This window comes from Tenrec ecaudatus, chromosome 1, assembly GCF_050624435.1.
Source record: "Tenrec ecaudatus isolate mTenEca1 chromosome 1, mTenEca1.hap1, whole genome shotgun sequence".
Taxonomy (NCBI): Eukaryota; Metazoa; Chordata; class Mammalia; order Afrosoricida; family Tenrecidae; genus Tenrec; species Tenrec ecaudatus.
In genome coordinates, this window is record NC_134530.1 from 66,980,194 (window position 1) to 66,997,144 (window position 16,951).

The following is a 16,951-nucleotide window of genomic DNA, read 5'->3' on the forward strand; positions in this document are numbered from 1 at the left end:
GCAGCAACCTAGAGTCGGCAGAGAATAGTCCTATGCTTGACGTTATTCAGGGCTGGAGTTTATGAGGAAAGTGGAACAAGGGACAAGATATTTAAGGACATTGATAAACAATGGGTTGACATGCTGAATGCCATATCTGTTCTTGAGAAGGAAATGAGTGAAGTCAGAAGAGTGACTGAAAGTTTGAAAGGGGACATAATGGTCCAGGGACTCAAGTACTTAGTGTAGAGTAACTAATGAGTAAGGAGGGCTCATGGATGCTTCTCCTTGGCCAAATTTCAGGGAGCGGGGAATGTACACAGCAGTATCATGAGTAGGACAATTGGAGTTAAGATTGCTGAGTTCCCACAGGGGTTCAGGTTAGAACAAGGGCGCTGGTATAGCCATAGCAATAGGTACCTAGAGTGGAGATTGATAATCACTGACTGAGATAGTTTATTGTGCTAGCCTGGCCGATAAACACGTGTGCGATTAATTGAAGGGCGGAGAGGTAAATGGCTCAGCAAGCCTTGTCTTTCTTGTCTCGTTCTTGGATCATCAGACCAGTGGGCAGCTGCCTTGCTTGTTCTGTGCCTCAATTTGCAAGCTACACTAACCATGGGACACCTAACCCGTGGACTGTGTCGCTGTAATTTGAGGTTCTTTTAAGACCTGCTTCGCCACACAATTGGAATTTACATCTCTTGAGCTGGGGACTGTCGGACCCTGTCATCTGGCTGACTGTTGGTGACCTGTCTTGCTGTTTGCTGCCTGTGCCCGGATAGCCTGAATTTCTCTACAGAGGACTACCCGGCGGCCCTCAAGACTTGAAGGACTGCCAGTGTCTCACACCTGTCTAACACATTTGAATTGTACTGAGCCATTTGTACTGCTTTATAATTTAACTATTTATTTATTGTGTTATATATCTCTATCTATCTATCTATCGATCTATCTAATTACTAGCGATCTGGTTTTGTCTCTCTAGAGAACCCTGTCTAACACACTGCCTTTGGGAGGAGGGTGGTTAAAGAGACTGGATGAATCATGCACTTGGATATTATCTGAAACCTACTCTGTCCTCATCACCAACAAGCCCCCTCTGCCTACATCTGAGCTTCTTCTTCTCTATTTCCATCTCTCAAATGCAAAGGACCCAACGATGTTGTTAATCTGCCCCAATGTTTTCCTTTGTCACTTTCTCTAGCCTCACTCTCCCACTCCACCGTACATTAGAATTACACAGAGCACACACCCACAGTTCAGGACTTGTAGCAACGCAAACACTGATTTTCTAATCCTCACTCAAAATCTCACCAATTTATCAGAACGGCTTTGAACCATTTGGTGGTTTTGCTTCTGAATTATTTCCTAGTGTGTGTGGTCTTCATAGACTAGTAATACTAATACTTTTGTGTTCTGCTATTCCCTGTGCTGTTCTCATTAGAACAGTTTTCCAGTTTGCTATGAAGATTTCATGGGATCTCTCTTCCCCCGATTGTCTCAGGCTCTCTGGTACCCGAATACTAAAACTATAATGAACATTGTGACGCTCAGAGGTCCTGTGGGAAGAAGGAAGATATGAGTAGGGACCAGATGATAAGGGAGAGTGAGGACATTTTTAACTGTGACTTATGGGGAGGCTCCTTAGGGGAGTAAGAATTCAGACCTAGGTCAATTTTCTTTCAATGTGCTTATTATTAAAATTCCAGATTTCATGTGAATAATGTTAAGACTGTGCTACTCAGTAAATCAAAGGAGAAAACAGTAAAAATAAAGTTTTGTGTTAGAAAAATAAAATTGACTATAATTCTATGGACTATCAGAAATACACTAATAATTATGCATACCATTACAGTTTGTGTAAGATTCTATTATCCATTTGGTCTTAACACCAATTCCTATTCATAGTGATTTTGGTGACACTTCATCAGTATAATCACTTCATCAGTAAACAAGTATTTATCTTTTACCCATTGTTGTAGTGCAAATTGTTATGTAGCATGATTATTTTCAACTGAAAAAAATATATATTGATGGCAGACTTGGGTCAAGATTTATAAGAGAACTCAATGGCTTAGAATTCAATTATATATATGTATATAATTCAACATATAAGACAGATTCTGTGAGTAAAATATCCTTGCTCAATGATAAATGAAGACTCTAGTTCCAAAAAGTCCTCTTTTACGTCTAATGTTTATTAGGAGGAACAAAGGCTTCTTTGGCTAGAATAGTATCATTGCAAAAGGCCTTTATTTAAATGATTAAGTTTTAAACTTCAGAACTGGACAGATAGAAAAGCATGTGTTTTTTTTGTTTTTACAATACCATATATAATTTTCAATATGTATATCATATCTTCTTATTTTCAGAAGATATCCAACTGCTCAAAGCTTTCATATTTTGATATTGTCAGCTCTTTCTTTAAATACCTATTATTACTGAGGTGTCATAGTGGTTACACGTTGGGCTGTGGTTTGAAAGGTCAACAGTTTGAAACCACCAGCCTTTGCGAGGGTGAAAGACAGGACTTTCTACTCCCTTAAGGAAATTCACAGGGACAGTTCTACCCTGTCCAACAGGGTCATCATGGATCAGCATTGATTTGATGCCAGACAGACAGAGAGAGAAAGAGAGAGAGAACTGAACTACCAAAACCAGATCCTTCCTAGCAACCCTATAGGACAGAGTGGAACTGCCCCTGGGATTACTGTAGCGATGCAGACTGCCATATATCTTCCTTGGAGCAGTGGGTGAGTTTGGAAACCTGACCTTCTGGTCAGCAACTGAAGGCTTCGACTGCTGCACCACCAGGGCCCTAGGGCAATATAACACGTGTAATGTGTAGTTATAACAATTATAGTTCATAGGAAAACTAAATGATTATTTGTAAAGAGCCTCATTCCAGGTATATGCATACATCATATTTCTTGCATCCTCCATGCATGCACAAACACATGTGCTTATCTCTTCTCTCAAGGAAAACCTCCAGTTAGAAGAAGGACTTCATCATCCCATGAAAGAAGCTATCACTTGCTGCTACGGAGGCACAGTTCTGTTTTATCTGGACCGTATCCCTGTGGAGTGGAGAAAGGTGGGAGGCTACTACCAGACATTTAGGAGTGCTCACAGTAAAGCGCATGGAAGAAGTGAAAGAAGTAAGAGCTAATAACAAAAAGTTAAATATATCCATGGTTTTATTCATTGTCTTTCATCAAATAGACACGTTAAAAGCCAACACTTAAATATCACTGTACAGTTTGCAAAGTACTCACATGTGCATTGTTTTCATGAAATCTGTTAGTTCTCTGTCTTGATTTTTAATAGAGTGCGTGTACAAGATGTTCCACAGAGATGAACACCCAGACAGGCCTGCTCGAGGTGGCTTTAATGATCACGCCTGTCTCAGGGGCTGACTTTTTAACAAAACATTTTATTAGGGGCTCATACAACTCTTATCACAATCTATGCATATACAAATATCAATTGTATAAAGCTCATCTGTACCTGACTAGTCAGTGTACTGAAAGTGAATCTGCTTCTTAGATCATGGAGATGTATGTAGAAAAACAGACACTAGCACATTAATTGACAATAAGAAATATAATTGGCAGGGAGCCAGACATATATGTGCTCTGGCTGATGCATTCTATCCCTATGGTCACAATACATGGGAAATAAAATCTTAGCCACATGTTTACTTGGTGAACAAATGAGTCTAATGTTTTTATAGCACAGGCTAAGAGATTTCCACAATAGGGATACTTGCCCTCACTTTTGGATGAGAGCGAGGGTTTCTAGTAACAAGGTTAGGTAATATTAACTTTTAATTTATCACTCGTTTTGTTATGCTTCCAGGGCTGATCAACTTACTTTCTGGCATATTCTTTCTTTAAATGATTCAGTAAGTTCTCTCAGGTTACCTGGGATCACTGTACTCTGCTGCCACATCTAAGCTCAAATAGGGGACTTGTAGATTTTTGAATTTCATTCTCAATTTGATTTTCAAATTCCAAAAGAAGAATGTAGCCCCTCTGAAACAAAAAAAGCAGGGCAAGTAGCGTGCCACAACACAGAGCATCTACCTCAACATTAAGCAGATGGAAGTTAAAAAATGACCTTTGGTGGTAACTAAAGTTTTAAAAAAAATCTATTCTTAAAATACCATGGGGGAAAAAGTAAATACAGTTTTTAAATACTCAGGAAGTATTTAGTGGCAAAGGTAAAAAAGGAATGTGAACCTTGTATCTGCATTCTGAGGTAGCAGGGACGTGCACCATGAGGAAGTGGGAGAAATCAGGAGAGCACATGTAAGAGAAAGCAGAAGACTGAAGCGCCTTCTCTGCTGCCCATCTGCCCCCCAGTGGTGTGATGCCCCGGTGCACCACTTCTCCCTCTGGGGTAGCACCCGGAGGCTGTTCATTTGAGCAGGAGGGAGGTCCCTTAGAAGGTTGCATGCGAAGGGCTAAAGCTTGGGGGAGGAAGCAATTAGGCAAAATTCTACATGAGAAGTGGTTTACCCATTCTCAAATTCTGCGAGGTACATGCTCATTTCCCACGATTACTACCCAGTGGTGTAAAGCACTTCATGTTTTTTAAAAAAATCATTTTATTGGGGGCTCATACAACTCTTATCACAATCCAGCCTTACCTCTATTGTGTCAAGCATTTGTACATTTGTTGCCATCATCATTCTCAAAACATTTTCATTCTATTTGAGCCCTTGGTATCAGCTCCTCATTTTTCCCTCTCCTTCCCCGCCACCCTCCCTCAAGAACCTTTGATGATTTACAGATTATTATTATTATTTTGTCATGTTCTACACTGTCCGACATCTCTCTTCACCCAATTTTCTGTTGTCTATCCCCTACGGAATGGGTTATATGTAGATCCTTGTGATCAGTTCCCCCTTTCTACCCTACCTTCCCTCCATCCTCCCAGTATTGCCACTCTTACCACTGGTCCTAAAGGGGTCATCTGTCCTGGATTCCCTGTGTTTCCAGTTCCTAACTGTACCAGTGTACATCCTCTGGTCTAGACAGATTTGTAAGGTAGACTTGGGATCATGATAGTAGGGGGGAGGAACTAGAGGAAAGTTTTATGTTTCATCATTGCTATACTGCGCCCTGACTGGCTTATCTCCTCCCCACAACCCTTCTGTAAGGGGATATCCAGTTGCCTACAGATGGGTCCCCACTCTGCACTCCCCCTCATTCACAATGATGTGATTTTTTGTTCTTTGATGCCTGATACCTGATCCCATCGACACAGGCTTGTGTGCTTCTTCCATGTGGGCTTAGTTTCTTCTCAGCTAGATGACTGCTTGTTTATCTTCAAGCCTTTAAGACCCCAGGTGCTATATCTTTTCATAGCTGGGAGCCACCAGCTTTCTTCACCACATTTTCTTATGTACCCATTTTGTCTTCAGCAATTGTGTCGGGAAGGTGAGCATCATGAAATGCCAGTTTAATAGAACAAAGTGTTCTTGCATTGAGGGTGTACTTGAGTGGAGGCCCAATGTCCATCTGCTACCTTAATACTAAACCTATAAATTTATGCACATAGTTCTATTTCCCCAACATATATAAATATATTTTTATAAATATATATAAATATATTTAGACTTCTGTAAATGCCCTCTGCCTCCTAGTTCTTTCCTCTATTTCCTTTTACTTTCCTCTTGTCCCACTATCATGTTCAGCCTTCATTTGTGTTTCAGTAATTTTTTTGCTTACATTGCCCTTGATCAAGCCCTACCAGCTCTCTTATACTCTCCTCGCCATCGATTTTGGATCACTTGTTGTTCCTTGTCCCTGGGTTTGTTAACACCCACTTCCCCTGCCTCCCCCTCTCCCATGACCCCCAGGGACCATTGGTCCCGCTGTTTTCTCCTCCAGATTGTTTATCCTACCTGTCTTATCTAGGTAGACCTGCAGCGATAATACAATGCACAAAAAGAAGACAGAGAGAGAAAAAAACAACAAAAGAAAACACCACTACCACCACCAACAAAAAGCCATGACAAGAAAAAGAAAAGCCTGTAAATAGTTCGAGGTCTGTTTTTTGACCTTCAGGAGTGGTTTTTGGTCAAGTCTGATGGGGTGCCATGCCCTGGCCCCAAAGTCTATTTTTGGTATTCTTTCTGGACTTCCTTGGTCTACTCCCCTTACTGTTCTGTTGCACGTCCTTAGTGTTTTGCCTTGGTGTGTTGGGGTCAGATTGGGTGCAATTCCCACATTGTGTCTCCAGTGTTGTCCCCCATAGGGCTATGGGTCAGTGAGGGATGTTGTGTCTGGTAGTGGGGTTGACCAAGTGGTCTTCTCTGTGGATTGGCTGCTCTGAGCAGGGATATCATTCTTAAGGCTTGGTGGGCCAGGATGTGCTCCACTCTCTCTTCCTACCCCTTCATTTGTTTCTGTTAAAGCACTCCATTTTTATGGCAGAACATGTTGAGGCAGAGGCCATCTCAGGGGACTGCACGAGAATCACCTCTCAGAGATTTGGGAAAAATACCCAGAGAGAGGGAATGTGGCACATGTCCAGGTATATAATTGATCAAGGATCCACCACGGTGGGAGGGTGGGAGAGAGAGAGCCTTGATATCAAGGGCTCCAGTAGAAAGAAAACGTTTTGGAAAGGTTGATAGCAACATATGTATAAGTGTGCGTAATACAATTGAATGATGGCTTGTCATAAGGTTTGTAAGAGCTCTCCAATAAGATGATTGATTAAAAATATGAGACAGATAAGGGGGGAGCAGGGAGAGAGGGGAAAAATGAGCTGATGCCAGGGGCTTAAGTGGAGAGAAAATGTTTTCAGAATGATGAGGGCAGTGAATGTACAAATGTGCTTTACACAATTGATGTATGTGTGGATTGTGATAAAAGTTGTATGAGCCCCTAATAAAATGATTAAAAAAGAATGAGAAAAAACAAACAAAAGCAACCTTTGGCCCTGCCTCTGTGTAACCTTGGACCAGTTTCTTCTTGAGTTCCAGATTCCTTAGCTGTTAGATGGGGATGATGTTCACTTCTTTAATGGTCCTTGTGAGTGTTACCCAAGTTACTATGTGTAAAACATTTTGTGCAAGTTCTTGGCTCCCAGGGGGTGCTCAGTCAATTATGTTATAGTGAGGTACCATTGAGCCCGTTCTGACTCATAGCAAACCTATACCCAACAGAGCGAAGCACTGCCCTGCCTGGCACCATCCTCACAAGAGTAGTTCTGCATGAGCCCATGTGGCAGCCGCTGCATCAGTAGGTTATAGCTACTGTTACTAGTGGAAACTCGGCTGTTTCGGTCAGTTTGCAGAGGAGGGACTGAAGCTAGTCAGGAAGCGACAAAGTTGGACTGCTCCTGTTAGTGTTCCTCTTTCTACGCTTTCCACTTCTTGTCCACGTTCTGAAAGTCTGAAGTAGCCTTTAGTTGTCCAGTAGGTTTCGGAACAATTCGGCACACTGCAATTCAGTACTGATAGTCTGCTTCTAAGTCGTCTGAGTGTGAATTCTGTCTTCTCTCCTTATGCATTGTCTGCCTGTAGGCCAGTCTCTTAGCCTCCTTAAGCCTGGTCATCTTTGAGGTGGGAAGATAATGGCCCCATCGGGCTGTGGTGAAAATTGGATATGTGGTGCCTTTATAGAGTGCCTAGAGATTGCAACTGTCACAGAAATTTGCATCGTCACATCTGTGGGGAAGAGTTTCTGAAAACAAGACAAGTGGAAGGAAGTTTAGGGAGAGAGATCCACGCACTCTTTTCTATGTATGTCTTAGATTTGGTATAGTGGTATCCTAATGGCAATTTTACCTACTGAATTTTTAATATATGTTAAAACATATGCCATATCTTAAGAATAAGAATATGTCTTATTTTCTTTTCAGGAGGAAAATTATGTGAACCACGACTGGGACTTAAAAGAGGAAGGGGAAAAGTTTTCTCAGGATTATGAAAAGGAAAATGAACAGCTTAGACATGCGCTCAAAGTGCTCCAGCTCCAACAGGGTAATTTTCTTCTTTTTTTCCTTTAAAACTTAAATTTCATCCTCAAGTCAAGAAAGCAGTATGTGACAATTATCAGAAAATTCAGGAGGTGCATAAGAGGAGGAGGAAGGGAACAATTACTGTCTGTCTTCCTCTATAAGAAAAGTACTTAGGATGTTTTAGACTGATAGCCTGTCTATCTTCTCGTACACATTCTGAAGTGTGCCCAGAGTACTTATTTCTGCCCTTATCCATTATATCACTGTATAATTATACTGTATAATAAAAATATAATGCCCGTGTCCATTATATTGCTGTATTGCATTGTAATTGCCTGTATCAGCTCTCCTGGGGAAGAAACCAGATCTTTGTGGTCTCTTTGATCCCTGGCACCTGCCTTGTTAGGTCTCTAACACATGAAAGACTCAGAGCACATCGACTAATCCCCACAAAGCTGCAAGGAAAGCTACACACAGGACTCCTTTAATGATGACCCCAGATCCTGCATCGGAGAATTCAATTGATGACAGTGCCAGCCACGCCTTCATTCCACAGGCATTACTCCATGCTCGCGATGCCAGGCACTGTGGGAAGACGTGGGAATGCAGCCATGAGGACACCAGGACCCTGCTTTCAGGAGGCTTATGAGGGGGAGACAGACAGTCAATTAATAAGCAAACGTATGTGTAAGAAGAAGTGTTACTAAAACAGAATAAGGCAGGATTAGGGGTCAGGAAGGGAATAGAGATGCTAGTTTATGTATGCTGTCAGGAAAGACTGACAAGGTGACATTCGAGCGAGCAGAGACTTGAAGGAAGCGAACATGTAGATTATGTGGAAATACGAGGAAATAGGCAACAGCAAATGTCAACGCCCATGTGCTTGGTGTGTGGAGATGTTGGAAGAAGGCCAAGAATTGATGGACAGATAATTAGAATTAAAGCAGATCAGAGATTGTGTAATGAGCTACAGTAATGACGGGATTGTGTTCTGCAAAGTCATGGGAGGGGTTTGAGAAGATTGTCGGCTTGATCTGCCTTATTTTAACAGAACCTCTCTAGCTGTTGATGGTCAAGGTCAGAGGTAGGAAGGCCAGTTAGGAGGGTGTTGGTGATAGTCCTCTGCAGAAATGGTAACGACTGGATGAGGGTGGTAACAGTGGAGCTGCGGAGAAATGGGTGGATCATTTGAACAATTACTTTGTGCTACTTGACCTGTTTATTTTTCTGCTTATTTTGTTTCTATCATCTTTCCCTTTTTATTTGCACTGGATTCTTCCCTCTCTTTCACCATTCTTTTGTGTATATGACTTGTTTTTCTGTTTGAACCATTGCTTTTTCTCCCTGCTTTTGCCTTTGTAATGAATTCTTATCTTTTCCTTTTTCCTCCCTAATAATCTGGAAGCTATACTTTCTGTGTCCATACTGCAATGGTTACCTCAATTGTTTGATATGTAAATTTATCAAAATCTAATGCTCATCAATAAAATTCTCCTCCTCCTACTCACAATAGAAGCTTTAAAACACCTGAACTCTGATCAGCGTTCCCAGTTTGCGCCACATTATTGTCCAGTTTAGTTCTACCTTGTTTTAATTCAACAGATTAGATATGATTATTGTACATGCTCACTGATACTCATATGTACCTTTTCTTTCTTCACCATCCTTCCTTGTATCTTAGGTAATCCACTTGAGATCATTTTCCATTTAGAACGTCCTTTTACGAGGATCTGTTAGTGGAAACGTGGAAACCTTGTTTAGACCCTCAGGTGGGAGAAGGTTGAGTTGGTTGTAAGACATACATCATATATTGTGCTCTCATTCATTTTGTTTTTCACCTTTTTTGATTTCCACTGGATATGTTGAGCTGGTTTAAAAATTATGCATTCTATTTTTGTTCATTTGGAAATTACATTACAAAATCATTTTCTTTGAATTCTTCTAATGTTTGTTGATATTCTCAGCAGCTGGCTTATTCAGGGCTCTGATCTGCCCAACCCCCCCAAACTAAAACTCACTCCCATCACGTCTGTGCTGATTAATAGCATGGCCTAGTACGGTGGTTCTCCACCTTCCTCATGCTGCAACCCTTTAATACAGTTCCTCGTGTTGTCGTGACTCCCCAACTATAAAAGTATTTTTGTTGCTAGTTCATAACTGTAATTTTGCTACTGTTATGAATCAGGCCACCACTGTGAAAGGGAACCACTGGCATTGTGGGTTACATATATTGGGCTGCTAACCTCAAAGGCAACAATTCAAACTAGCAGCAGCTCTGAGGGAGAAAGTTGAGGCTTTCTACTCCCATAAAGTGTTACAGTTTGTTCTTTGTCCTGTAGGGTCACTATGAGTCTGATCTGCCATCCTTCAGAAAATACTGTGCTGCAACATGTATTTTTTTTTTTAAGCACACTTTATACTGCTTTATTTGGTCTTCTCAGCAGCCTACTGAAATACATGTTTGAATCCACACTCAACTCAAACTAGGTGGAGTCTGCGGCCATCCCATCACAGTCAGGTCTAGTCCAGGTTGCCTGAGTACTGAGGTCTGAGCACATAACCCTCATTCTGGATCGACTGTCCTTGGTGGTATTCTCAAGAACTGGTGGTCCATTTCATTTGTGGCTTCGATCTTCTGTTCTCATTGCCCAGAGGCAGCAGGTGAGGCTCAGGCAGAATTGCGCAGCTCCAGGCTAGAGGCTTTGTTGGGTGAGTCCAAAGAGTGCGGAAAGTAGGGGGGTGCTCTGTGGCTCCGTCTTCCCTGTGCTCGAAGGAGCTTTCTGGCTGTACGTCTTCCAGGATAGATTGGCTTGTCCTTTTAACGCTCCATCCTCCATCGTACTGTCCATATTCTTCTCGAGCAGCACAATTCAAATGCATCACTTCTTCGGTCTTCCTTATTCAGTGTCCGACTTTCACGTGCATCTCAGCCCCGCTTGGTGGTCCACATGGAGATGGGAGACAGGTGGGCTCTGACCAGGAGCAGGGTAAAAAGAGTGCAACATGTATTTTTATAACAGAAATCACATCATGACTTTTTAGTAAGTAGGGAAACAAATCATTATAGTGTGGAAATTCATATACAAATTTTTTTAACGAGGTAATGATTTATGATGCACTAACCATTAAGCTTGTTCGTGTTACTCATTTATCCTATATTCTTCTTGGAGCTCAGTTCACCTATGTATTTTTCCTTGGAAAGCTCATTCCACTATCTTCCTAATCTATGTGCATTTTCCCTTTGTTTCCATAACTGCAGTCTCTTTACATCTTGCCTGATTTTGAAATATAGATATAAAATCCTGAATTTACTATAAACCAAATCAAAACAAATCCACTGCCATCAATGTGACTTGGTGTGACAGTATAAAGGGTGTACAAGACAGTCGAAAGGGTGTGTGACAGTCGAAAGGGTGTGCAAGCTTTGACTTCTTCCTGAAGAGTGGCTGATGGACTTGATTGCTGTCTTGGGGTTAGCAGACCAAGGCCTAGCACACAACACCAGCAGGGTTCCTTGTATTTCCTATACTACTGCTTTATTTTTTTTTTAGAAATAAAAATATTAACACATTTAAGAATGCATCTCTCTTAAGTGGAGAGCAGATGCTTTGAAAATGATTAGGGCAAAGAATGTATGGATGTGCTTTATACAATTGATGTATGTATATGTATGGATTGTGATAAGGGTTGTATAAACCCCTAATAAAATGTTTTTAAAAAAGAATGCATCTCTATAGTTATTAGGATTTCAGTGTTTTTATAGTACTCTAGTTACAAAATTATAAAGGTTTTGAGTGGTCTACTCAGCCCCCCTTTTTTTCAATATCTCTGCTTTTTTTTAAGTGAACAAACAAATTTCCCCCCAGGAATATACATAAAATCATATCAGAAATTTCTATAGACATAAAGGACACATTTTGAAAGCAGGGACACATAATGTAATAATGGATTTAATGTTGAGTAGGAGAAAAGGAGAGCAGTCACAGGTGATCCAAAGCTGTTTGGCCTGAGCAATTGGAATATTAAGAATTGGTCTTCTTTCAGATGGGGAGAGACAGGAAGGTCCAGGTCAGAGAAGACCTGCAAAGTTTGAGGTAAATATTAGGAATTCAAATGAAATGTCAAATGAACAGTTGTGTATCTAAATCTGAAATTTAGTGCAGACTGTTATTGTTACTAGGTGCCATCGACTTGGTTCCAACTCATAGTGAGCCAGGGTGAACAGAATAGAACATTATCCAGTCCTGCCCGGTCCCCACAGTCACTGCTAGGTTTGAGCCATTGTTGCAGCCACCGTGTCAATCCATCTGGATGCGGGTCTTCGTTTTCTCTGAGCCTCTCCTCTCCCAAATGTGAATGAATATTAATGAATTTTACCACATGTTAACGAATATTCCTTTACTTCTCCAGGAATGAGTCCCTCCTGATAACATGTCCAAAGTATGTGAGACAAAGCCTGTCCATCTTCACTGCTAGAGTGTTCTGATGCTATTTCCCCCAGGACAGATCTGTTAATTCTCATCAGCACAGTCAATGTTCTTCTCGAACACCATAATTCAAAGGCATAAATTCTTCTTCTGTCTTTCTTATTAATTGCCCAGTTTTCGCATGCATATCGGGTAGTTTAAAAGATTCTGTTGGGCACAGATTGCTGTGAGCCAGACCTGCTTGACGGTACCCAACAACAGTAACAATCATCTGGCTGGCATTTTCTGCTTCTAGCCAAGAGTCATCAGACATCAGCAGTGATAACCCTTTTCCACATCCTCTTCTGAATCTGGCTGGAATTTCTGGCAGCTTTGTCAATGTACTGCTGCAACCAGTTTTAAATTATTTTCAGCAAACTTTTACTTGTATGTGATACTCTCTTCCTCACTCCATTGAGTCACTTCCCTTCCAAATGCACACAAATATGGGTCTTTTCCCATCAGTTGCCTGGGTAGCTGTCTTTTAATTTACTTGGCATAAAGGAGCATTTTCACCTTGCATCGGTCTGTTGAAACATCTTGGTTGGTATTGTGTGTATTCCTGGAGACTTTTTACAACCAATGCTTTCAGTGCAGCTTGAACTCCTTCCTTTGGTACCATTGCTTCTTGATCAGATGCTTGACACTGACCAGTGGTTTTTACTATAGAGCTCTGTTCCTTCCATCTTCTTCTTTTTTTTCTCTTACTTTATTTATTTATTGAACATTTTATTAGGGGCTCATACAACTCTTTCTTCCATCTTCTTTTGATGTCTTGTGTCGTTCAATATTTTGCAGTAGACTCGTTGAATGTTGCAACTCGGGCCTTCTTTTCCTGGTTTCTTTCGGCTTGAGAACACTGTGCATGCCTTCCCTTTGCCTTTCTAGCTCTAAATCTTTGTATAGTTCATTTTATTTTTTTACTTTGTCTTCTTGAGCTGCCCTTTGAAATCTTCTCTTCGGCTCTTTTACATCCTCTGTTTTCCCATTCATGGTAGCTATTCTTTATCCAAGAGTAAGTTTGAGTCTTTTCTGACATCCATTGCAATTTTTTTGCTTATCTTTTTGATGACCTTTGCTTTCTTCATGTATGACGTCCTTGGTATCTTTCTACAACTCATCTGGTCTTTGGTCATCAGTGTGAACACCTATTCGTCAAACCTGCATCAAATCTCTTCTTCAAGTGGTCTCTAAATTTAGGTAGGGTCATTTCAAAGTCTTACATGAACTTGTTTTCATTTTCTCCAACTTCAAGTTGAAGCCCATGACTTCAATCTGACTGATGATATTGCCAAAATAAAAAACAAAAACAGAAATGCCATCTCATTTAATCTTTACAATAACCCTATGAAGAAGGAACCGTTATTATCCTTGTTTTTTTAAGGTGAGGATTAAGGCACCAAGAAGACAATTACTCTGCCAGGGTAACTCAGCTCAACCTATCAATATTCTTGTTAATTTCAATACTCAAGTGGATCTCTGAGCAATTGTCCTTTTGATCTTATATGGTTGCTTGTTCTAGGGAGTGCATTTCCATGATATTATTTTAATGTTCTGACTTCTCAGTTTCTTCCCTAGCTAATTTCCAAAGATCTAATCTTCTACCCTACCTTAGTCATCGTTCCATAGTAATTCCAAAGATTTTGTCATTACCAATAACTGTATCTTCTTCCTGATCAAGCATTCAATCATCTCTTCCAATAAAACCACAGGAAGTATGGCCATATGTAACATAAAAATTTCAAAAAATATTCCTTTATTAAAATTCAAAAGTTATGTAGCCAAGAGAATACTTACTGCTGTTATTTGTCTTCATTTCTTTGACCTGTTTGTTTGTTATTTCTAACAGAAGCCCAACTGAAAGAGGTTGAAGAAATGTTGTGGCAAGAAGGCTTGTCTGAAATAGCACGGAGCAGCCCCAATGAACAAATTGCCTATTTGCTGGCAGAGAGACGCACACTCTTAAGGAAACTGGAACTTACAGACCCCAAGCCAGAGGCACACAGATCTATGAACAGTAACCTACAGAAAGAATTTCCACAGGTATTCCTAAATTAACTAGATAATTGAGTAAGAGCTAGTGCACTTTAAGAATACATTCCATCATTTAATCATTTGCTTATGAAAACATTAGGAAGCCAAGTTTAACAGTGCTTCTGAACACAGAGTTTGGAGTTGGATGGACTTTCTCTGCTACTCATATGGCCTGGAACAAGTTAGTTACCTTTTCTGAGCCTCAGTTGCATGAGGACAAGTATACAATCTGGGATTGATTCTACTGTTCTACAAGATGATGATGAAATTGAAATCATTCACTGTATATAAAGCTCCATAACAGTGACTGGCGCTTATTAATTAGCTCTGTTGCCTTCTCTATTTGTTGCTTTGTACTAGTGGAGATGGAACACAGTAAAATTAGACAAAATCTGGACTCACAAGGAGCTTTATAATGGTGGGGGGGAGTGGGGGGGAGCCAATAGTTATAGCTCTAGAAATGGGTCCTCAAACTACTGCCTGCAGGCTACACGCACCCCGCCGAGGACATTTATCCGGCCAGCAGCGCGTTTTTGCCGCCACTGCCTGTCTTGCTTAGCAGCTGACTTGTCCAGCGTGCATAGGAATTTGTTCATCATTTTTTTTTAAACTATAGTCTGGCCCTCCAACGGTCTGAGGGACAGTGAACTGGCCCTTGTTTAAAAAGTGTGAGGACCCTGCAAAGGAAGACAAAGGGCTGAAAACGCTCCAGGAAAGCTAAGTCACACAGGATGACGGTCAGAACGGTTTCCCAAAGGAGGTGGTGTTGAGTAGTGTTTGAACAACTGAACAGGTGTTATCTAGTGATGAAGCTAGGAGAGACATTCTGGCAGCGGGAACTGAGGGTATGTGATATAGGCTGGGTGTACATGCCGGGAAATGTGGCTGGAGATATCTTCAAGAACTATATCAGTGCCAAATTAAGGAGTTTGGACTCAGCATCTAACTTGGTTCTTGAGCTAGACTGTTGTTAATGTTGTTAGTGGCTCGCAAGTCAATTCTGACTCATGGTACCTCATGTGTGACAAAACAGAACTGCCCAAATAGGGTTTTCTTAGTCATAGTCTTAATGGAAGCAGATTACTAGGTTATTTCCCAGTGTACTGTGGGTCCCTTTGAACTCTCAACCTGTAAGTTAGCAGTCAAAAGCAAACTACATAAGCCACATAAAAATAATTTTAAACTATTCATTGGTTACAGAATGCTTGTAGAGTCACTAAGGGGGGAGTAACAAGATCTAATTTGTGTCTTAGAAACATAACTCTGGAAGCAGTAGAGGGATGGGTTGGATATGGAACCAGACTGAAAGCTGGAGACCTACAGACGAATTTACAGTAAAATATCAAAGAAAACAACCAAAACCAAGGCTTGCAGTGTAAATGGAGACGAGAAGATTAACTAGGAAATAGAGAGTTTAAAACTAACCATGAGGAACATAAAGTCTTGGAATGATGCAATCTATTTAGTCACTATCAGGTTCCTCTCCCAGGGAGGAGGTTATATGTAGATCCTTGTAATTGGTTCCTCCTTTCCACCCCACCCTCCCTCCACCCTCTGTATAGATATTTTTATTGTTTCCTTATCTTTTAGACAATCAGTGTATGTCTATATTGATATAACAGGAGAAAGATGAGCTTATCTGCTCCATAAAAATGTACCACCATAGAAACCTTTATGAGTCAGAATCAACTTGATGGGTACAGGACATAAAATTGATGTTATTTTTTTGGTTTTAATTTAATTGAGACTTAATTTCGTGCTTAACTTTTAAAATGACGTTGAAAATAATTTTAGAAGAAAAGCTTCAAACATGATTTGAACTTGAGTAAACATGTATGTATCTTGAAATGAAATGAAATTACTTCATGTAAAATCACCTTATAAACTATATTTAAAGTGTGCTATCAAGGAGGAGTATGCTTTCTTTTGAGAGATTATATGTATTTTTATGGTTAAGTTCTTGTTTTTATACAATCATTTCATTATAATGTTAAATGTATTAGATTAAAACATATGAAATTACATGTTTATAGGACAAAAACAATAAAATATCACCAAGTTCATGTGATTCAATCTACTAAAGGAAATGCACATAAATGAAATATTATTTTGTGACTTCTGACTTTGAAACATTTATATGAAATTATATAATGTCATAAAAGTACATTTTCTTTTTGTTTGATGACTAACAGTAGTTTTATTTTAGTCTCACAATAAAGACCTAGAAACAGATAAACCACCATACAACAGCCTAGAGAGAAACATGGAACCGGCGACAATGACAGGGATGGCCCTGGAAGAGTTCCGGAGGCTCACTGATGAAGTACAAGTGAAGGAGAAAGAGCAGAGTAAGTTAGGTGAGTTATGCTTATAGATGAACATTTATTACCATATTTGAAGTGCATCCTCTTGGTGTGATTGAAGCATGAGTGCTCAAGATAAATATATAAAAGTTGGATTAAAAGCATTTTTGGAGTATCTAAATGTTTGCA

The 16,951-nt window shown here is 40.3% G+C and overlaps 1 protein-coding gene across 7 annotated transcripts in view; it reads left to right on the forward strand.

The window, feature by feature from the left end:
- The window catches only part of CCDC30 (coiled-coil domain containing 30), a 112,899-nt gene that overhangs the window by 6,206 nt on the left and 89,742 nt on the right, over positions 1-16,951 (forward strand). For 5 of the 7 annotated variants that reach the window (XM_075554708.1, XM_075554745.1, XM_075554735.1 and 2 more), the window contains exons 2-5: positions 2,963-3,076; positions 7,861-7,981; positions 14,275-14,468; positions 16,666-16,816. In XM_075554708.1, coding sequence (XP_075410823.1) covers positions 2,999-3,076; positions 7,861-7,981; positions 14,275-14,468; positions 16,666-16,816 — 544 coding nt within the window. In that variant the 5' untranslated portion in view covers positions 2,963-2,998. Of the gene's footprint in view, positions 1-2,962; positions 3,141-7,860; positions 7,982-14,274; positions 14,469-16,665; positions 16,817-16,951 lie in introns of all 7 variants that reach the window. The other 2 variants (XM_075554726.1, XM_075554717.1) reach the window with 2 other exon arrangements.